At 39.2% G+C, this 18,674-nt stretch overlaps 6 protein-coding genes across 7 annotated transcripts; 4 read left to right on the top strand and 2 right to left on the bottom strand.

The window, feature by feature from the left end:
• The first annotated feature begins 76 nt into the window (after positions 1-76).
• Positions 77-1,740, top strand: mad2l1bp (MAD2L1 binding protein). Its single transcript, XM_049736395.2, has 3 exons — positions 77-454; positions 758-1,014; positions 1,131-1,740. The coding sequence occupies exons 1-3, from the start codon at positions 223-225 to the stop codon at positions 1,653-1,655; spliced, it is 1,014 nt and encodes a 337-aa protein (XP_049592352.1). The 5' UTR covers positions 77-222; the 3' UTR covers positions 1,656-1,740.
• ephx5 (epoxide hydrolase 5) lies at positions 1,055-5,181 on the bottom strand. Of its 2 annotated transcripts, XM_049736388.1 has the most exons (10): positions 5,069-5,181; positions 4,941-5,005; positions 4,649-4,865; positions 4,351-4,531; positions 3,820-4,029; positions 3,611-3,740; positions 3,024-3,235; positions 2,812-2,920; positions 2,607-2,732; positions 1,055-2,532 (listed from the first exon to the last, which is right to left on the bottom strand). In XM_049736388.1, exons 2-10 carry the CDS (start codon positions 4,961-4,963, stop codon positions 2,334-2,336), a joined length of 1,407 nt encoding a protein of 468 aa, XP_049592345.1. In that variant the 5' UTR covers positions 4,964-5,005; positions 5,069-5,181; the 3' UTR covers positions 1,055-2,333. The 2 variants fall into 2 exon arrangements, with proteins under 2 accessions (XP_049592345.1, XP_049592344.1); XM_049736387.2 differs by having other exon boundaries at positions 4,941-5,147.
• A 49-nt stretch (positions 5,182-5,230) lies between these two features.
• cst3 (cystatin C (amyloid angiopathy and cerebral hemorrhage)) lies at positions 5,231-6,530 on the top strand. The gene is made up of 3 exons (XM_049736402.2): positions 5,231-5,501; positions 5,594-5,692; positions 6,236-6,530. The coding sequence occupies exons 1-3, from the start codon at positions 5,301-5,303 to the stop codon at positions 6,311-6,313; spliced, it is 378 nt and encodes a 125-aa protein (XP_049592359.1). The 5' UTR covers positions 5,231-5,300; the 3' UTR covers positions 6,314-6,530.
• An 893-nt stretch (positions 6,531-7,423) lies between these two features.
• On the top strand, positions 7,424-10,564 carry LOC125978762 (glycine N-acyltransferase-like protein 3). Its single transcript, XM_049736401.2, has 7 exons — positions 7,424-7,503; positions 7,786-7,819; positions 8,371-8,501; positions 8,609-8,713; positions 8,789-8,909; positions 9,358-9,490; positions 9,677-10,564. Exons 3-7 carry the CDS (start codon positions 8,427-8,429, stop codon positions 10,074-10,076), a joined length of 834 nt encoding a protein of 277 aa, XP_049592358.1. The 5' UTR covers positions 7,424-7,503; positions 7,786-7,819; positions 8,371-8,426; the 3' UTR covers positions 10,077-10,564.
• On the bottom strand, positions 9,427-12,452 carry mgme1 (mitochondrial genome maintenance exonuclease 1). The gene is made up of 5 exons (XM_049736394.2): positions 11,757-12,452; positions 11,465-11,693; positions 11,152-11,284; positions 10,946-11,076; positions 9,427-10,734 (listed from the first exon to the last, which is right to left on the bottom strand). Exons 1-5 carry the CDS (start codon positions 12,265-12,267, stop codon positions 10,719-10,721), a joined length of 1,020 nt encoding a protein of 339 aa, XP_049592351.1. The 5' UTR covers positions 12,268-12,452; the 3' UTR covers positions 9,427-10,718.
• A 143-nt stretch (positions 12,453-12,595) lies between these two features.
• snx5 (sorting nexin 5) lies at positions 12,596-18,421 on the top strand. Its single transcript, XM_049736389.1, has 13 exons — positions 12,596-12,920; positions 13,862-13,966; positions 14,042-14,152; positions 14,238-14,359; positions 14,435-14,558; positions 14,833-14,928; positions 15,008-15,113; positions 15,213-15,288; positions 15,571-15,610; positions 15,706-15,792; positions 16,349-16,508; positions 16,804-16,889; positions 17,366-18,421. The coding sequence occupies exons 1-13, from the start codon at positions 12,885-12,887 to the stop codon at positions 17,411-17,413; spliced, it is 1,197 nt and encodes a 398-aa protein (XP_049592346.1). The 5' UTR covers positions 12,596-12,884; the 3' UTR covers positions 17,414-18,421.
• Positions 18,422-18,674: the final 253 nt, after the last annotated feature.

Genomic DNA, 18,674 nt, shown 5'->3' with positions numbered 1-18,674 from the left:
GTGGACCCGGTGGTGACAACAGTTGATGACCACAGACTTCACCAACTTTCAGAATTCCGACGTTTCCGTGAGCATTTGAATGCATCGTAGGCCATAATTTCCCCATAATGCGTTGGGGTAGTGGAAGTCGCTCACTCGGCGGCAACTTTTAAATTTGCGTTTACCCAAACCCGATAAAACTAAAAGCAAAACAGAAAAGAATCGCAAGCGTCGAAGGCAATAATGAAGCAGCCAATCCCGTCTTCAAAAAAACTAGCAGACGCTGAAATGATGATCGCACCAAAGTTACTGAATGTTCCCGACGATTCAAATACAGGGGAAAATGTCGGCGCGGCTGATGGCAAACCAGAAGTGGGTGAAAAAGAATTTAAATGTTCTGAAGACGAAAGCCAGGATCAAGTTAACAGCGCCCAACAGAACGACAACATCACTGTGTCTTCAAGCAACTCGCTTGGTAAGTCCAGATCTGATTTGATTAATTATTTGAATCATTCATTTGTACTGTCACAGACGTTTGCTGATCAAAACCTCCCAGAACTTTTCTAATGTTGTGAGCTACAGAGCAAGATTGGTAAATTGGTCAATTATAACATCTACTAAAGTACTACTGTTGGATATGTACTATATTTCTAACCACTGTTCAAAGATGAGTTTGTTTATATCTTCCAAACAAGCAAGTTTCATTCGCCATTCAACAAGCTCAGATTGACACACTTACGTAGTTAATTGCTTATTCATTTTCTGCTTGCATTGCCAGAAAACACAAAAGCAGGAGTTTGCAGCGTGACAACCGAGAAACATCAATTCAACACAGCTGAGAGTGACGCAGAGATGGCGAGAAGAGCAAAGGAGGAGGGAATTGTCAATGTGGTCTTCCCGGGAACTGTGACTCAAGAAGGCTGCTGCCGTTTTGTCAGCGAAATCCTCAAGTGCATTTTGTATCAGAGGCAACAGCTGCCCATGACCTATGACCAACTCGTGTACTCCCAGAAGAAATGGCAAGACTCAAAAGTGGTAAATGTTCAGTCCCATCGCACAAACATGATCATCATCATAGATGTCCACTATATTTTGATTCTGCTTGAGTCTAAATACACTTTTTCTGGTTGTTTGTTTGTTTGCTTCTGTAGAATAAAGACGTTTGTGGAAGGAAAGTGAATATGGCAGACGTAAATGGACGTAAATGTCAGAAGACGCTTCAGGACCTGGAGGAGGTGCTGCATCAGCTGGAGGTGATGTTCACTGTTAGCAAGGTACCCCGGGTTCTGCTGCTAATGGGTGGTTCGCTCATCCTCCCCAAAGAGATCTACGAGATCAACCTGGAGGCGCTGGTATTAGAAAGTGGCGAACGATGTCTACGCATGTCGTCATGTTTACGACAACTCTTCCGCACACTTTTTGTAGCTGACCTTTTGTCTGATAGTAGACCAGGCCGTTTAATGCCCACCACGGTCTTGGCGCTGGCCCACAGAGACTGTGGGGTTGGTTGGTTCCACCCTAAACTCCAGTTTAAAGTGCCAACTTCAGTCAACAAACAAACGATTGCTCTTTGTACTGATCTGTGCAGTTTTAGCAACAAAAGCACAGACGTAGTGGACTGGAAGGAATATGTGTGGTTTCAAGCACCTACGACCATCAAAGGCTTTCGTGATTGAGTGCAATATTTTTAATTTTTACTTGTATATTTTTAATGAAACTTTGCAATATTAATTGTTATTAAAATTAATTTGATTTACACAAGCGACATGTTTGATTTTGTTTTTGTTCTTAATTTTTCCAGGTAAAATACTATGCTTTGGGCAATTTAAATTTTTGGGCCCAATGGTAGTTAGTAAACCGATCCGATTACAAAATTGAGCAACATGTAAATAACATTTACTTGTTTTTATACTTGTGTATGGTTTACGATGAAACAAAGCATTTTTCCCTAACATTTAACAATATTTGCTATGCCCCAAGGAAGGAGAGGGAAAAAATGGGATTTGAATATAAAATCTACATGCAATGACAATTAAATACTTAAGTTGCAACCTTTTTGCAACATTTTAACGAAGAACTTAAATCTTGTAAAACTTGCATTGATAAATCAAGTCAAATGTTTGTTTTTACAATGTACTATTTATCTACTTTTTATGAACATGTGAGAATTAAGTTGCAACCTTTTTGTAACATTTTAAGGAAGAACTTATGAAGTTATAATCCCCAGTAAATCTTGTAGTGATAAATCTAATCAAATGTTTGTTTTTACAATATACTATTTATCTACTTTTATGAATATGTAAGAATTAAGGATGATTATAGACTCAAGAGATATTGTGCATAGTATGGGGTATTCAAAACTCCACCCTTCTAACAAACTGTATTAGATCATCAGTCAACAGATGAGGCTCCTCAAAGGCAGCAAAGTGACCACCTCGAGGCATCATTGTGTATGAGACAATGTTTTGAAACCTATTTTGGGCCCACGATTTAGGGCAGTGCATCAGCTCTCCAGGGAAGGCAGCCAATCCTGTCGGCACAAATATTCTTGTCCTACAACAAAAGATTATTGTTGTCACAGGTCTCCAAAAACACAGGGCCTCAAATAGAGATATTAATCGACATACCTTGAGTCAATCCTGTTTTCAATATTCTCCTTAAGGTTCTCTTTGTAGAAACGCATGGAGGAGACGATGGAGCCTGTGGTCCAGTAGATCATGACATTTGTCAAGAGGTCATCCAGGCTAAATTTCCTGTGCAAATCAACAACAGTTATGAGCAACCCCAGAAATAATGCTGATAGATGGCGAAAAAAAAAAAATACTCTCAGACCTTTCCAGCCCACCATCCTCCAGGTGTATGTTCTCCATGTCAGTCCAGGTGGAGAACTTCTCCAGAATGTAAGCAGCCAAGCCTACCGGGGAGTCATTCATCGCACAACCTGTTGAACCAGTGCAGGCATTCCTCTGTTTTTAAAGACTGAAATACTTTGGAACACCAAAAGGTAAATGTCTCAGAAGTTGCAAAATTATGTTCCTACCTACCTAAAGTGTCTGGCTTGGTAGCCTGAATGTGGAAGTAGCCGGATTCCCTCAAGATGGTCCACACTTGCTTTTTAAAAAATGGGAACAAGCGGCGGACATCTTCCCGACTCAGGCTCACCAAGCGGGGCAGATAAGGGCCAATCAGGAGGGACAGCATCACTTTAAACCCTTTTCTTGATGTAACCATGTTTAAGTGAAGACCTTTCACACACCTGTATGAGATTAAAAAAAAGGTTTGCTTGGATCAGCTTTTGGTGTGACAAAAAAATTTAAACAAGATTTTTACCCAAGAATCAAGTCGTAATTTTGCATATATGCTCATCTTGTGCGCAGAGTAAATACATTTTGAAGCATTTATCACTGAATGTGGCTAAATGTCATTCAGATGACTGTCAATAAGCTGACACAGCAAGTGCTTAACCCTATTGTGGAATTTGCAGCATTTGCACAATTATTGCACAATGCACTTCCACACACACTAAGGCTCTGTATTGTTAGCGAGGGAGTAACTAAGTGTGAGGAGACAATTTCAGTATGGTGAGCATCATATTATCAATTGCTGAATCTTGTTTTTCAGACTGTCTTACTGAGGCTTCATCTGTGCCATATTGGTGGTGATCAAAGAGCCCCAGTCTCCTCCCTGCAGGTAGAACTGCAAGAACCCTAAACGCTCCATCAATTTCAGGAAAATTCTGGCAGCAGCAATAGTGTTGAAACCTACAAAGAAGGTCAGGAAGTATGAAGGTAAATACCCACAACATGCCCTGAATCATCTTTCTACCACAGAGAAATATACCTTGTTTACGAGGGGCCTCCGAGAAACCATATCCAGGTATAGACGGACATATGACCTCGAAGGCGAGATCATTGTGGCTCTCAGTGAGAAGTGGCAAGATCTTGTAGAATTCAAAGAAGGAGCCTGGCCAGCCATGAACAAGCATAAGTGGGACCACTTTTTGATTCTTTTGGGGAGTTGGCCGAACATGGATAAAATGCACATCTAATCCTGTTGAAAAGGACAAAAGTTTGGAGTTGCAATGGAGTTAAAATATGCAAATTTTTAGTGCCGTGCTGAAAATGTTGGATCTTCAGTTATATTTTGATAAGGATATTTTGCAAAAAAATACATCCTACAAAATTATTGGGAAGAAATAATTATGAAAACAATTTCAGTTACAGTTGCATAGACCTTTTGTTGGGAATTTCAACATTACCACATCTAAAACTTTGTAATATTAACTTTACAATTTTTCGGTATAATTTTCGGGGGTGTCTATTTGGGCTCTTTTAATCCATCCTTTGAGGTACTGGTAGATTAAATGAATACCTTCAATTTTTGTTTTGAAGTGTGGATACTTGTTCAGCATTGCCACTTGTTTTTTCCAGTCAAACTGGTGTCTCCAATAGGAAACCACTTGCTTGAGATAAGTGGAATTGAATCCATACTCAAATGTGCTATCTTCCAGAGGGTCACTGTAGCGGGTATTGTCAAGGCGCTCTTGAAGGACCTGAGGAATTGGCATTTGGTCCATGATTGCACATATCTCCACAATAAAGACCAAGTTTTGGTATATTTTTTCAAAAAGGGATATTTTCAATTCCATTAAATTGACCATCCAATTCACCTTGATTTCATCATCGGAGGTTTGCACCTCAAAATAGTGGATCTTGTCATCTTCTGATTGTGGTTTCTCGCCTGCTCCCCACCACCCATCACCTTGGGGAATAGTTTGAACTTTGTGACATCTTCTGTGCTCAACGTACAGCAACGCGACGCCTGCTGCTACCGCTGTGCCGATCGCGATCTGCTTGTGGAAAGTATCCAAGTTCAGGAAGCAGTCTCTGCACCATTGAACACATATTAGTTTATTCCTCAGTGAATCAAATGAAACATGGATGCTGACTGTATATACTTACTTCAAAAAATGTACTCTTTGCATTGTGTTCCTCAGGTGAACGTCCACGTATTTCACAATTGTGCACTAAACAAAGGAGGAAAATCACTTAGATGTTGTCAAATAAAAGCAAATGTTGTTATAGAGTACCGTTTAGCTAAATACAAAGCGTTGAAAATGTACAGAATACGAAAGTTGGACGGGGTTACTCCGGGACAAATCTGTCGCCAGTGGAAGGAGCAATGGGGCAACTTCAACAGACGATTTTGATTGGCCCAAAAAGGACCCAATCACATCGCGCGACTTGAACGTGACGTAGTTGTTTTGTTTATATAACAAAGCAAAGTAACGGTGTGGTGGTCTTGACTAAAGAAACTGAGTAATGATTTCGAGGGTAGCCTTCGTTTTTCTCGGCGTAGTTTGCGCTGTAGGCTTCGGCGCGTTAGTCGGAGGATTCAGCAATGCAGACCCCAACGAGGAAGGCGCGAGGAATGCCCTCAACTTCGCCATTGCTCAACATAATGCGGCCACGAACGACATGTTCCTCAGAGTCGGCAAAGAAGTGATCGATTCTAAAAAACAGGTTAGTGACGACGTTGTAGCAGGAAATTGGTGCATATCGGTTCATATGTAATGTTTGTATAACGCAAACTACTTGGTGTGTGTGTGTTTAAGATTGTCTCTGGCGTCAAGTATGTCTTCACTGTTAAAATGGTGAAGACTAACTGCAGGAAGGACGCTCATGATGAGTGTGCCATGCCAGCCGACGCGCAGGTAGGATTAGTAGTCATTGATTTTGATTTCAGCACATCCTAGCGGTCACTGGTCAGGGTTGCCTAAATGTTGTACTTTAAGGCATTCTGGTTGCAAGTGACCTTGTAAATAAAAATATGTCACAGCATAAATGCGTGCTTATATGACAAACCACGTTTAGTATTTTGTCCGTTTGATGGTCTTGATTTCAAGGAAGTGTTGTTTTTTTGTGACTGTGTAAAGCAGTGGACACATACTGATTACTGGACCAAGTTTGTAGTAAAATTTGGAAAAGGCCTTTCCTCCCCGTCTGCTAGAAGAATTGTCAGGGCTAAAAATTAAAAGTCAACCAAATCATTGACCACAATGAAAACGTCTAAGTGTGGGGTCCCCCCCCCCCCCCCCCCCATACACACACCCATTAAAAAAAAAAAAAAAATCAGTTGGGTGCCATGTCATAATCACACATATGATACATTCTTTCATTTTTCCATCTGTTGCAGTTCGCCAGCATCATGTCACATACGGTAACGGGTTAATAAGTATTCTGAACTGTTTCCTCAGCCTTACCAGTGCACTTTCACCGTGTGGAGCCGCCCATGGATTCAAGATATCCGGCTGATCGGGGGAACAAATTGCTAGAAATTAAACACATGGGAAACATCATTGTAAGCATATTACTAACATACATACATGCATGCATGCATATTAATAACACCTCAATATTCTCTATCAGCAGAAAAGTTTTCATTTCTACTAAGTCAATTGTACACAAAGCATGCCAATAACTACTGATAGAGTGGTTCTGATTGTGGTTGGATGAGAAGAATAACAACAGAATAAATTGTTTATTCCCAGATACTTTGTGTTTAGTCTATTTGAAGCGTCTATTTGTATCATTGACGTTTTTTCATGAAGCGACCTGAATAGTGTCGTCACCCATACTGCTGAGGAATGGGTTAGGTTTTTCCAAAGTGTTCCTGTCATTGACACAAAACACTTCTCAACAATCAAATGAAAAACCAACTTTTGTGCCAAACATTGACATATTGCCTCATCGCTGTCATATGTTAATCTCGTAACAAACCGAGGACTTCCTGTTGAAAAATACACCCCACTTTAAAAAGTAGGTTATGTGTTTATTTGTCAGAAAACACACGGACAATTTTCACTTTCATTGGTGTGCACTCATTTTCAGGGGAGGGAGTTTCATCAGTACTAACTTAAGGTCCATCAATCCGTTACTGATGGACCGTTTAGCTGACGACTGATAGAAACACGTGCTATGTCTCGTGTTTGTTGGCCAGGTTGATGAGTGAACGGCATTGACACATTTTCTCAAAAGCGGGAAGTGAAGCCCACTTGACATGAGCAAGCACAATGCCAGTCAATAAAGCCAACATAAGTAAGCGACCTATGCACCTGCAACACACAGTCAACAGAGCTGAGCTACATTGGAGTCACGCATATTTACATTTTGGCATTCAAGGATTCACCTATGATCAGAATTTTGCATGGAGGAACGCAGCCATTTGCTCACCCCCAAATTCCCCACTCTTGTTCTGGTACTCAGTCATGACATTTGGTAAAAAAAAAAAAAAAGTTTTTTGGGTGCAATTTAAATTTTGTGTGTAAAGAATGTTGAAACAGCTACAAATCTTTTTTTTTCCCCCAAAAAAAACAACTTGTGGGCTGGATTTACTACCATAGAATTGCCACACGGGGGAGCTTTTATTTTGGAAACGATATTGCATTGCTTCAAGCCTCCTACTGGACATTATTTCCTGCCCCCTCCTTCGTAAGAAAGAAGACTTTCGTGATTTCATGAGAGGGTGAGTTGAAGATACTAAAAACTATTTTTCCTGCAACGTTGCACGACAGAGTGGCGCCGATAAAACAATAGACAACCCAGACGTCACATCATTAATTTATTAAGAACTGTTATTTGCGAGATTCTTCCTTTTCATTTTATCTATCGTTTATATAACGTTCTCGAATAACCGTATGCTATGTCAAAGTCTGCTTTATTGTCAATTTCTTCAAAGACACACAATATAGCAAAACGACTAGAAAAACTAAACTGTTTGTATTTACATTGTTACTTCTTTCTGCAGATACTTCTTCAGCATTAGTAGTCAAGTTTATTTGCTAAGTTAGAATCTATTCAGAGCAAATCCTGCATTGTTAGAACAGCATCTTGTGAGAACTCCAGTGGTACAGCACCCTATGTGACACTAATATTTTAAAACCTGTAGATCCCGATTATCACTGGCAATAATGTGTGTGGTGTTTTGATCAACTCAAGTACACTACATAGAGCATTAAGCACACTTGGTTCTTTGTTACTTGTGAGGTTCCTCAAATTTGAAATACCTCGAGATGTGTAGTGTGCTCAGATTTAGATTGTTTTGCAGGATTTTTTGTTTTTCTTTTTAGCTATTTTGTTTTACCTTCTCCTATCAGCGTGCTTAAAAGTGCATGTTTGTGATTTTCACAGGAGTTGGGTAATAACCAGCATAGTCATCCAGCTCAATAAAAAAAAATAACACATTACCACGTGTCTCTTGGAAAGTTAAAAATTGAAAGATCATATTTTATTTGTTAGATATGTACAACTTCTAGATGGCACAGTATGAAAATGAGTAGCAATGATGTATTGTTAATGATTAATAACATTTCGACTTTTGAACTTCTTTAAGGAGGAAAGCGCAGTGAAGCTTGCTGAAAAAAACACATTGGAGTCCAGTAAGCAAATATGAAGGTCCTCCAAAAACATGAGCAAATGACTGCTGAGACTGTTCTGCTGAAACACTTACCCAAGAGTTATCAGGTAGACCTGCAAGTTTTTTAACCTTCTCATGAAATCTTAAATCTTGAGTTGAAGTAACTCAATTTTTGTTTTTGTAAACTTGTGCTGAGCCTTTACTGTCTTTGTAGGTCTATGGACACTTACATGCTTGTAACAGAAACCCAACTTGCATACAGTTCATTGTTGATACTTGGCCCGATTTTAAGGTCATTCTTTGTCGTCCTGACCCGCAAGTGAGTTTGTAAACCGATTTAGAAATTTGGTAGTTTTCTTTGCCTACACCTTAACATTTTGTTTTTGTTTCACAGAACAAACAAGCCTCCGACTGGGAAAAAAGGTTAATGTTCTTCACCTCGGATGAGAAGGTGTTGAGGAAAATGTTATTAGAAGAGGATTTAATCGACTGGAGCACTTATGTTATTATTGGAGGTAATTTAATAGAATTTGCATATGTTGCCTCATTGAAACTGACACACCACATTTCTATTTTCAAAAGTGGTATTGAGTCCACTAGTCCGCTAAAAGTCAAAAAATGTAAAAAAGTTGCGTGAACTCAAACATTCAAGACAAGAAACTTAGGGAAAAAAAATTATTTTAAAAAGTGTTTACGGAACTAATTCTCTTGCATTGTCCTCAAACTGAAAGATATGCGTAAAGACAACTAGATAATTTCTTTTGGAGTAAATAACTTGATTGCTTTGTTGAGCTAATATGTTTAAAGGTTGTTTTAATTTAAATGTAAATTGTTTTAGCCCCAACAAAATACAAGTTCTGTTTTAGCCCCAAGAAGTTGTGTTTTTGTGCAGTGTGCAGTCATTACACACACACATGGTCTTTTGCCATTGGATGAAAATTATTCTGTGCATATTCATTGCAGGCTTTGAAAGTTCTCACACCTCCATGGTCAAAGAGGTTTTCACACAGAGACGAGTCAACTACGAACATCTGGCTTGTGCACATCTTTTTTATTTACCGGATAGTAGCCATCTGGTCACACCAGCTTTTGACAGGTTGAAACTTTTTCTTGTAATTTAACATTCTTTTTGCAGTATGGGAATAATACTTCTTCATATGAATCTGGTATGAAACAAAATAACATAACAAAAGGCTCTAAACTATTTTTACTTAAAGCCCTGCATTGATTCATTCGTTTTACAGTCACTTTTTAATGTTTTTCTTTTTCTTTTTTTTAACAGTGGTATTAAATCAAGGATTTCATCCCTCGAGCTTTCTCATGCTCATCTGGTGAATCAAACCTGGAAGTTTGGCGGGGGTGAAACAGGCTACAAGAAAATTGTAAGACAAATCAGCAACTTCCCTTCTTATTGCATCACTGATGACCAGGGTCAGCCTGTATCGTGGCTGCTTTTGCATGAATACATGGCAATGGGCATGTTGTATACTGCGCCTGAGCACAGACGAAAAGGCTACGCCTCTGTCCTGCTCTACACTATGGCCCAGAGACTCCTTGCTGAGGGCTACCCAGTGTTCTGCTATGTAGAGGAAAACAACACAGTCCCATTTAAGATAGTTAAAAGCCTGGGTTTCATCGAGGCTCCCTCTTACAGAGAGATATGGGCTAAGTTTGACGAATGATTTTAACAAGCAACTTTCATATGATCAGATAAACAAAACTTGTGATTTCACTTGCTTGTACACAATGAACCTGTGGCATTTATATGATTTATTTATGGTAGGCTGCTTCGTGAGATGGGCTAACTCACCTGCTTGACTATTTGATTTGAAAGGAAAGACATTTCAGAAACAATGACCTTACATGACCTGCTTACCTGACCGCTTAAGTTACAAGTTATACTTTTTACTGTTTAACCACAGACAATGTAAAATAAAAATCAAAGCATTTCAGCTCTTCATATGAAGAAATATTGTATCCTATTGCCTGTATGTATGCAAGGTTTATAACTGTTCCTGACCAATGTTAAAATACCTTAACTATCTGTATACAAAAACTGTATATAACATTTTTAACCAGCCTCTTGTGGCTCACTGTATGTGAATGACAATGACAACATTATTTCCTATACTGATTTGCATTCATTAAGAAGACAGTGATGTTCTTCCCAGCTGTTCTGTGTCAAGTATATTTTAAGGTTCCATTTGTATGCACAGCAATTTTCATGAGACTATTCCAACATTACTGTTCTTGAAATCTGGTGTGGAATTCTCCTTGTCCTTCTGTGGGTTTTCTCCAGATATTCTAACGTGAACAAAAATATATCACCTTTCACTGGATCTGAAATGAAAACAACAAATATGAATATAATGGTAAATCATCTTGTATCAATGACATGTTACTAAAGCCCGTAACAGTTAGCAGTTTCCAACCATTTCTGTGCCTTTTCACAACTTTTGAACACGTAGAAACAAGTACATAGTAATAACTCGTTTGAAGACAAAGACAAATGTGTTGGAAAAAAAATTGATGAATGACAACTTTCTTTCACCTATGTTCTCTGAATTTTTCTAAGCGAATCAGCCACTTTTCCCAATACTCCAACATCAGCTCTTGGTTCAGTTGGTGAGCGTGGCCAGGTGAGCCATCCTTGTAAGCTACAACAATAAGGCCGTTCTCCACCTGCAAGAACAAGGAGTTGGTCATGAGCAGTGGTCTTCATGTCACTAAATACTATCATGCATAACAATAGAGTACCTGGTATTTGTATCTGCCGTCACTGTTCAAAGCCCCAGCGTAGGCCGCTACCTGGATAGGGTTGTCATACGTGTTGCTCAGGAATGGTTTCGGTTTTTCTGAAGTCTTCCAGTCAATAGCACACAGAACACCTCTGGACAATCAAATGAAAAACAGGAAAGAAAAATGCACTTTATTGCTTTGTTTTGCAAATACTAGCACAAGTTGGACATTTTTGCATGAAAATTACGAGCCAACATTTGTGCGAGTAAAATGTCTATTCTGAAAGTAAAGTTTCCAACATGTACGCATTTATGTTGAGAACTATACTTGCCTGTAGCGGGCCACACAGTCCACGATGCCCAGGTAATTGAGAGTGTCATGCTGCACACTGCTCTCTATTGCTCTTACAGCGCTGACATCTTCCAGAATGTAAGTGATGCTCTTCATGTATCCCATCACTTCAGGTGAATGCGGTTCATGTTCTTCATCTTGTCTTGTTATGCCTGACATGAGAACTTCCTCCAAGGCTGAATGGAAAAGTTTCCCTTGTCTAAACAAATCTGATGAAGATCAATTGTCATTTAATGATTACTTAATAACATGTGGCATGCTGCAAAACTTACTCATTGTGTATTCTTTGAAGCCTTCCTCCCCCAGTTCTGCAATCATCTTCCTCTTCCATCTCTCCAGATAGAAGAGCTGCTCTGGTGAAAGTGTTGCCTGAAGAATTCTGGTCACACTTGGTATGGACGACCGATTTTGCTCCCGGTTGAATACAATCCGGACTGGAGGTTCTGACTCAGGCTCCTCTGTTTCCTCGCGATGTAAAAAGGGATGCATGACTTTTGGAGTCATCGTCTCTTGTTTTGACTGAGTATGAGCTTTGACAACTGGTCCAAACATGTGCTCATCCTCAGCTTGAATGGTGACGGGCGTTTGAGAACTGACCCTCGAAGACATGACAGACTTTACAAGAGACGAGTAGCGCTCACTGTCCACTGATTTATACGGACTCGCCCCTTTGCGGGTGTTGGAACGGTGACAGGCGATGAAAAAGCCGAAAGGTAGGGAGGTGTTTTGAAGGATCCCAACAGAAATACCTCGGGCGAAAGGCAGACTTTTTAAAATCAACATATTTACTTTGCAAAAGTATCATAAGACAGCTTGGTTGTTGCTTATTTCGCACACATAATTGAAATATAGACCAAATATTTGCGATTAAGTGCAAGAACTTGCCCCGACATCTTCCGTAGCGCTACTATTTCTTTCCTCGTATCAATTCAAGTTTCTTCTTCTTTAGTTATGCGAATAACAAGCAATGTTTTTGCGATTTTCTGCCACCGTCTGGTAACGGAGTACCATCGCTATAGGCGGCACAACTTGCATATCTGGGAATTGAAGTCCTGTGTGTCATCATACAGCGCAATTCATGGAGTGGGAAACTACATTACCCACAATCCACTGTAGAAAACGACGGTGTCTCATTACAACTACGACTAATTTGCGACAGCAAAATAAGAGTAATGTTTATGCCAATGGATGGAAAAAAAATTTAATTAGCATCTGTATATACAGACATGACTGCGATATAGTTGAATCTGCGGTTAATATTTGGTCAGTCCCGATAGTGCGGAGTAAAATAAATAAGTGACAGCTCGTCAAACCGCTAGCTGCTCACTTCACAGACAGCAGCGCTTCCTTTTCTCACTGGCTCCACACAGTTCTGCTCTTCTCCCAACTTCGGTCCAGTAATGACAGCCACTTTAGACGAAAGCGACAAGGAAAAGGTAAAGTAAAACAAGCCTAGCCTCTACATTCTTTTATTAACGTTACGGTGAAAACATTCGAGGTGCTAAAATAAGTTCGGCGGTTTAGCTAGTTTGATCGCTAACTCCTTTTGGCTTCATTTAACGTTAGCCTCTGGCTATCAGCTTGCAAATGTAATGAAGGCGTCGTTTTAATCTACTAGTCGACCGTCATTAGAATTTAATAAATCACTTTCGTGGGCATTCATCAACGCTGCTCGATGCCAAGTCTTCATTCAGTCAGTCAGCTTGCAATGGCCAATTGATTGATAACCATATACGTCTGTCTGTGTTGTGGCTTTTATTCAATTACTTTGAGCAACGTACACGTGCAATTTTCATTTTTGCGAATGTGCGCTTGGTTGTCATTTTTTAAATCAGTAGTGATGTATTTGACTCATGGTCATCACTTCATGCAAATGCCAATCTGACTTATCATTGGCTTTAAACTAGTCACGGCCATTCATTTATTTTGTGTTAATATTCTGATTTATTGATGATTTTGACTTTTGTTGAAAGCCACTTCCAAACAAAATGTGTTGTTATTGTACCCTTGCTTACACATTATATTGCAAGGCAGACAATAATTGCCTTCTCCGGGCACTCCGGTTTCCTCCCACATCCCAAAAACATGCTTGGTAGGCCGATTGATCACTCCAAATTGTCCCTAGGTGTGGGTGCGAGTGCGAATGGTTGTTTGTCTCTGTGTGCCCTGCGATTGGCTGGCAACCGGTTCAGGGTGTCCCCCGCCTACTGCCCGATGACGGCTGGGATAGGCTCCAGCATGCCCGCGACCCCCGTGGGGACTAAGCGGTTCAGAAAATGGATGGATGGATGGACAATAATTGTGATTTTTACTGACAAAGTCTGTGAACTAGAAGACCATGAAGTCTTTCAAGTTGCAGTCTGTTCTTTCTCCTTAGATGCGCTCTGTGTCTGTTGACCTCAATAATGACACATCTCTGCTTATTGACATTCCTGATGCACTCTGTGAAAGAGACAAAGTCAAGTTTACGGTCCACACAAAGGTAAAACCTTATTTCAGGAAACGTTTTTATCATAGTGAAAGAATTTCCATGAAAGACTGATTATTATTTTCCCAGACTACACTTAATAGTTTCCAGAAGCCAGAAATCTCGGTTCCTCGGCAGCATGAAGATTTCATTTGGTTACATGACACGCTGGTGGAGACGGAGGACTACGCTGGCCTAATAGTAATATAATATATGCTTGTATACTAATTTGGGGGGGAAATTGATTCCTCTATACAATCTTCCTGCTTTTGTTTATCATTTCTAGATCCCACCGGCACCCCCAAAGCCTGACTTTGAAAGCCCAAGAGAGAAGATGCACAAATTGGGAGAAGGTGAAGCCACTATGACCAAGGAAGAGTACACTAAAATGAAGCAAGAGCTGGAAGCGTGAGTGTCAAATGAATGAAATCCACATTAAGCCACCAGTGCTTGGTGCAATAGGTTTGTCTTGTTTATTTTCAGTGAGTACCTGGCTGTGTTCAAGAAAACTGTCCAAGTCCATGAGGTTTTCCTGCAGAGACTCTCTTCTCATCCCATTCTAAGCAAAGACAGAAACTTTCAGATTTTCCTAGAGTATGACCAGGATGTGAGTTCTGCATAATGCTGACTTCCTTTCTTTAGTTGTCTGTTGGAAAGAGGGGAAGTATTTTTTTTTTTTTTTTAAATGTGGCTTCCATCCTGCTGTGATCAGCAAAACAGTATCATTTTGTGTCAGTGGTGTCTTTATGTTATAATACCTTCTACATAAATTATTCATGGGTCTTAATTCATATGTTTGTCTTTTGTAGAGGGGTTTTTTTTCCCCGCCAGTTGACTCCGAAGGTTCAGCGTATTAACAATTTGCATTTTTTTAATTTCAGCTCAGTGTCAGAAGAAAGAATGCCAAGGAGATGTTTGGAGGATTCTTTAAGAACATGGTGAAGTCAGCTGATGAAGTCCTTATCTCAGGAATAAAGGTGTTGCTTCCGTGTGATCGTCCTGAATCAATGGAAGCTTTGTAGGCAAAGTCCCTTACCTGCTCTTTTCCCCCCACAGGAAGTCGATGACTTTTTTGAGCAGGAGAAGATGTTCCTTCTCGACTATTACAGCAAGATTAAAGATTCCACTGCCAAAGCAGAAAAAATGACCCGCACGCACAAAAGTAGTTCATATGAACTTGATTGCACATCCCTACATATTTCTTTTGTTTTAGTTTTTTTTTTTCTTCATTGTCTATTTTTGCTTTTTTTTGTCTTTTCAGATATCGCAGAAGATTACATTCAGATCTCATCCACTCTGAATTCTCTTTCAGCAGAAGATAGCACAACTAATAGGAAGTGAGTGCAACATTTAATTGTATAATAAATGAACAAAATTTATTTTGACTATATGAATAAGTATAACTAGAATTTATTTGCTGCCATCATCACGATTAGGGAAGGGGGATTTTGAGTTTTATGATGCAAGCACCTGAGTATAAGTTGCATGACAAACCAAAGTATAAAAAAAGTGTGACTCATAGTCCGAAATACATGGTAAATGATTTCATGTCTATCTGTATTCTGCTGAGCAGGAAAACGCATCTAAATTTCATGTCTATTTTGTTTATTTCCTTTCAGGCATATGGAGAAGCTCTCAGATCTTTTTGAGAAGCTCAGAGTGAGTATCCGTCAACAGAAACAGTTGTCTTTGGGAATGTGAATTCAATTTTAAACATTAAACATTTCTTTCTTTTCCCTTTTGTTCCCCTACAGAAAGTGGAGGGAAGAGTAGCATCTGATCAAGAGCTCAAGCTCACCGAGTTGCTAAGATATTACATGCGAGATATCCAGGCAGCAAAGGTGAGTGAGTGAGTGCCACCAGTTGTTTTACAGACTGAGGTGGGTGGAGTAGCTAAGCATTATTGTCAAGTTATTTTATATATTTTATTTAAATAAGGCCACAATCGTCATATAGACAAAAATACAAAATTGAATTGTACGAATCAAAATGTTCTCTTTGTGGAATAATATAAATTATGACAGCTTCAGCTCCAATAAATGTTTACTTAAATTTCTTTAACACTTTTAAATTGACATTGTTGGCTCACAAAGGAGGGACTATGTTGAAAAATAGGAACAGAGTTCCAAAATAGATCATTGTGTTAAACATTAATAAAAACAGAATACAATGATAAATGAATACACTACAAAGACAAGATTTTTCATATTGAAATTGATCAATTTTGTTTTTAGCAAATAATCATCAACTTAGAAAGTGATGGCTGCAACAAAAAAGCTTAGCCAGGTGGGAAAAAGAAAGACTGACAAAAGTTGAGGAATGCTAATCAAACAATTGTTGCAATCAAGATTCAATTGTCATATTTTCTTTTTCATCCCTGGCACTCTCATATTTCAGGATCTTCTCTACCGACGAGCTCGCGCATTAGCTGACTATGAGAACTCCAACAAGGCCTTGGATAAGGCTCGACTGAAAAGCAAGGACATTCCCCAGGCTGAGGAACACCAACAGCTGTGTCTACAGAAATTTGACAAGCTTTCTGAGTCTGGAAAGAAAGGTTTGTGCATCCATATGGAATAGATTTATACAATTGCATTTGCTGAATGCTTCTTTTTGTATGTAAACCACCTTGAACTTCTTAACCAGGTAACTCAAATATTCAGTATGATCCACAGCCAACAGTAACACATTGATATTAGGCATACTATTATGAAATGTGTACCCAGATGGTACACCTCTGCATTCATTATCTTTGAAAAACTGGATGGATAATGAAATAATACTTCATTAGTAAGTGTATATGAATTTTTGCTGCACGTTATATCGCAAAGGGAACATTGTGTTTCTCCTAGAGCTCACCAGTTTCAAAGGCAGGCGAGTTGTGGCATTTAGAAAGAATCTCATTGAGATGGCCGAACTGGAGATTAAACATGCCAAGGTGAGTAATGCGAGTTTGTGATTGTTGATCTTCCTTTGGCACTCTCAAATTAGCATGAACGAAACAGACAAATACACCAGAGACAAGCCAGGTGGATTTCTGAGTTCTAAGAAAATCACTGCCTACCTTTTTGAGAGACAAAGGCAGTAATGCACTTTTGTACCGCGTTAAAATGTTTTTACAGGAACGTCTCTATTGTAGCTTGCATGTATTGTTTTCAAATTCAGATTCCTTTTCTTTTCTAATGCCATCGCTGCAGAATAAACACCCTCCTCTTGCCCAAGGGGAGGAATGCAGCTTACTTGCAACCCTAATGAGCAGCTAGTAATCTAGTACTAAAGGCGAGTAAAAGGCAACCATACTATATGTTTGGATTTCAAGAATGACTGTAGTTTTGGGTGGCTAGTTACTCACTCTCAGGATTGTTTTCGCACCCTGTAAAAAATGTTCTCATTTATTTTCTTCAACTTCCACAGAACAATGTGACACTATTGCAAGGCTGCATTGAACTGCTCAAGAACTGAGAGCGTGGCAAGTATTCTTGACCTGCTTTCAAGTGACTGGTGGCAGCCAATGAAATCCCGATGTCCCTTCCATCTCACACAGAGAGAGCCAAGCCACATCGTTGCTTCCACTCACCTATCTGGTGCCTCTTAACCAACAGCTTTGTTAGCACAGTTTTCTTGTATTTACTCAGTCCACAGCCCATATACCCCCACAATATATGGAAGTCTAACCCACAATTATTGACTCCACTGGTAAGGTCTGTCTTTTGTTTTTCTTGTAACATCTCATTTTCATACTATGCTCACAATAGAAAACCGCAACTTTTTTGGTGTACTTTTCAGCACGATACTTCTTAATCTCCCCAGTGAGTTGAGTTTGCCACTCATCACAGGCTCTATACATAAGATTCTGCTTTACAATACTTAAAAAGATTTTCTATTTCCATTGATACTCTCATTCTTGTGTCTTTTGTGTTGGTATCTGGTTTAAAGCATCAGCACCAAAAGCCAAACATTTATTTTTTTAAATTACATCACACATCAAGCAACAATTCTTAATGCACATACAGTTTGACAATATCAAGATTCAATTATTTGGGCTAAGACAAATTATGTATCAGATCAAACGTAAGGTTTACACTTTTGTGTGTACAAGGCACTCTCTCGCACTACCTCCACATCAAGTATTATTCCATCGCCTTCCTCCCTACCTCCAATTGACTGCCCTGCATTCTTTTCCTTTCCAAACTACTTGGTATGTTACTTTATTCTGCCCTGAATTGCCTAAATTCTGATCTGATGTGTTACAATAGGCTCACAAGTATCAGAACAATTACAAATATAATGCACTATGATGACAAAAAAGTTTCACAATCATCACCAAGCACAGTGGTGTGTTTAATACAATATAGTTTTCTAAAAGAATGTATTTCTGATTCCAACAGTGTGATTTCCTTTTTACTTTTCTTACTCAACAATAGCGTTTTATAAATTTGTAACAATACTGAATAAATCCTACTTTCCCAAGTTTGGTCCAATGTCAAATTCTGTAAACAGATAAAAGTACATTGACATTAACTGTAATTCATTACCGGTCATACCTTAACTAAGCAGCTCTTTGATTTATTTTTCAAAATACAATAGTTAACTGTATCACTTTGCACTCGGTTATTCAGCTGTCATCTGGAATACATTCTCATGTTGTAAAATGAAAACTCGGAAATTCTGCCTATTAATTGAGGGCCGTTTACATCCATAGATTCCAGCAAAACTACAGTCA

Source organism: Syngnathus scovelli, chromosome 12, assembly GCF_024217435.2.
Source record: "Syngnathus scovelli strain Florida chromosome 12, RoL_Ssco_1.2, whole genome shotgun sequence".
NCBI lineage: Eukaryota > Metazoa > Chordata > Actinopteri > Syngnathiformes > Syngnathidae > Syngnathus > Syngnathus scovelli.
The sequence above is the reverse complement of the archived record's forward strand: the minus strand, read 5'-3'. Positions and strand labels throughout refer to the sequence as shown.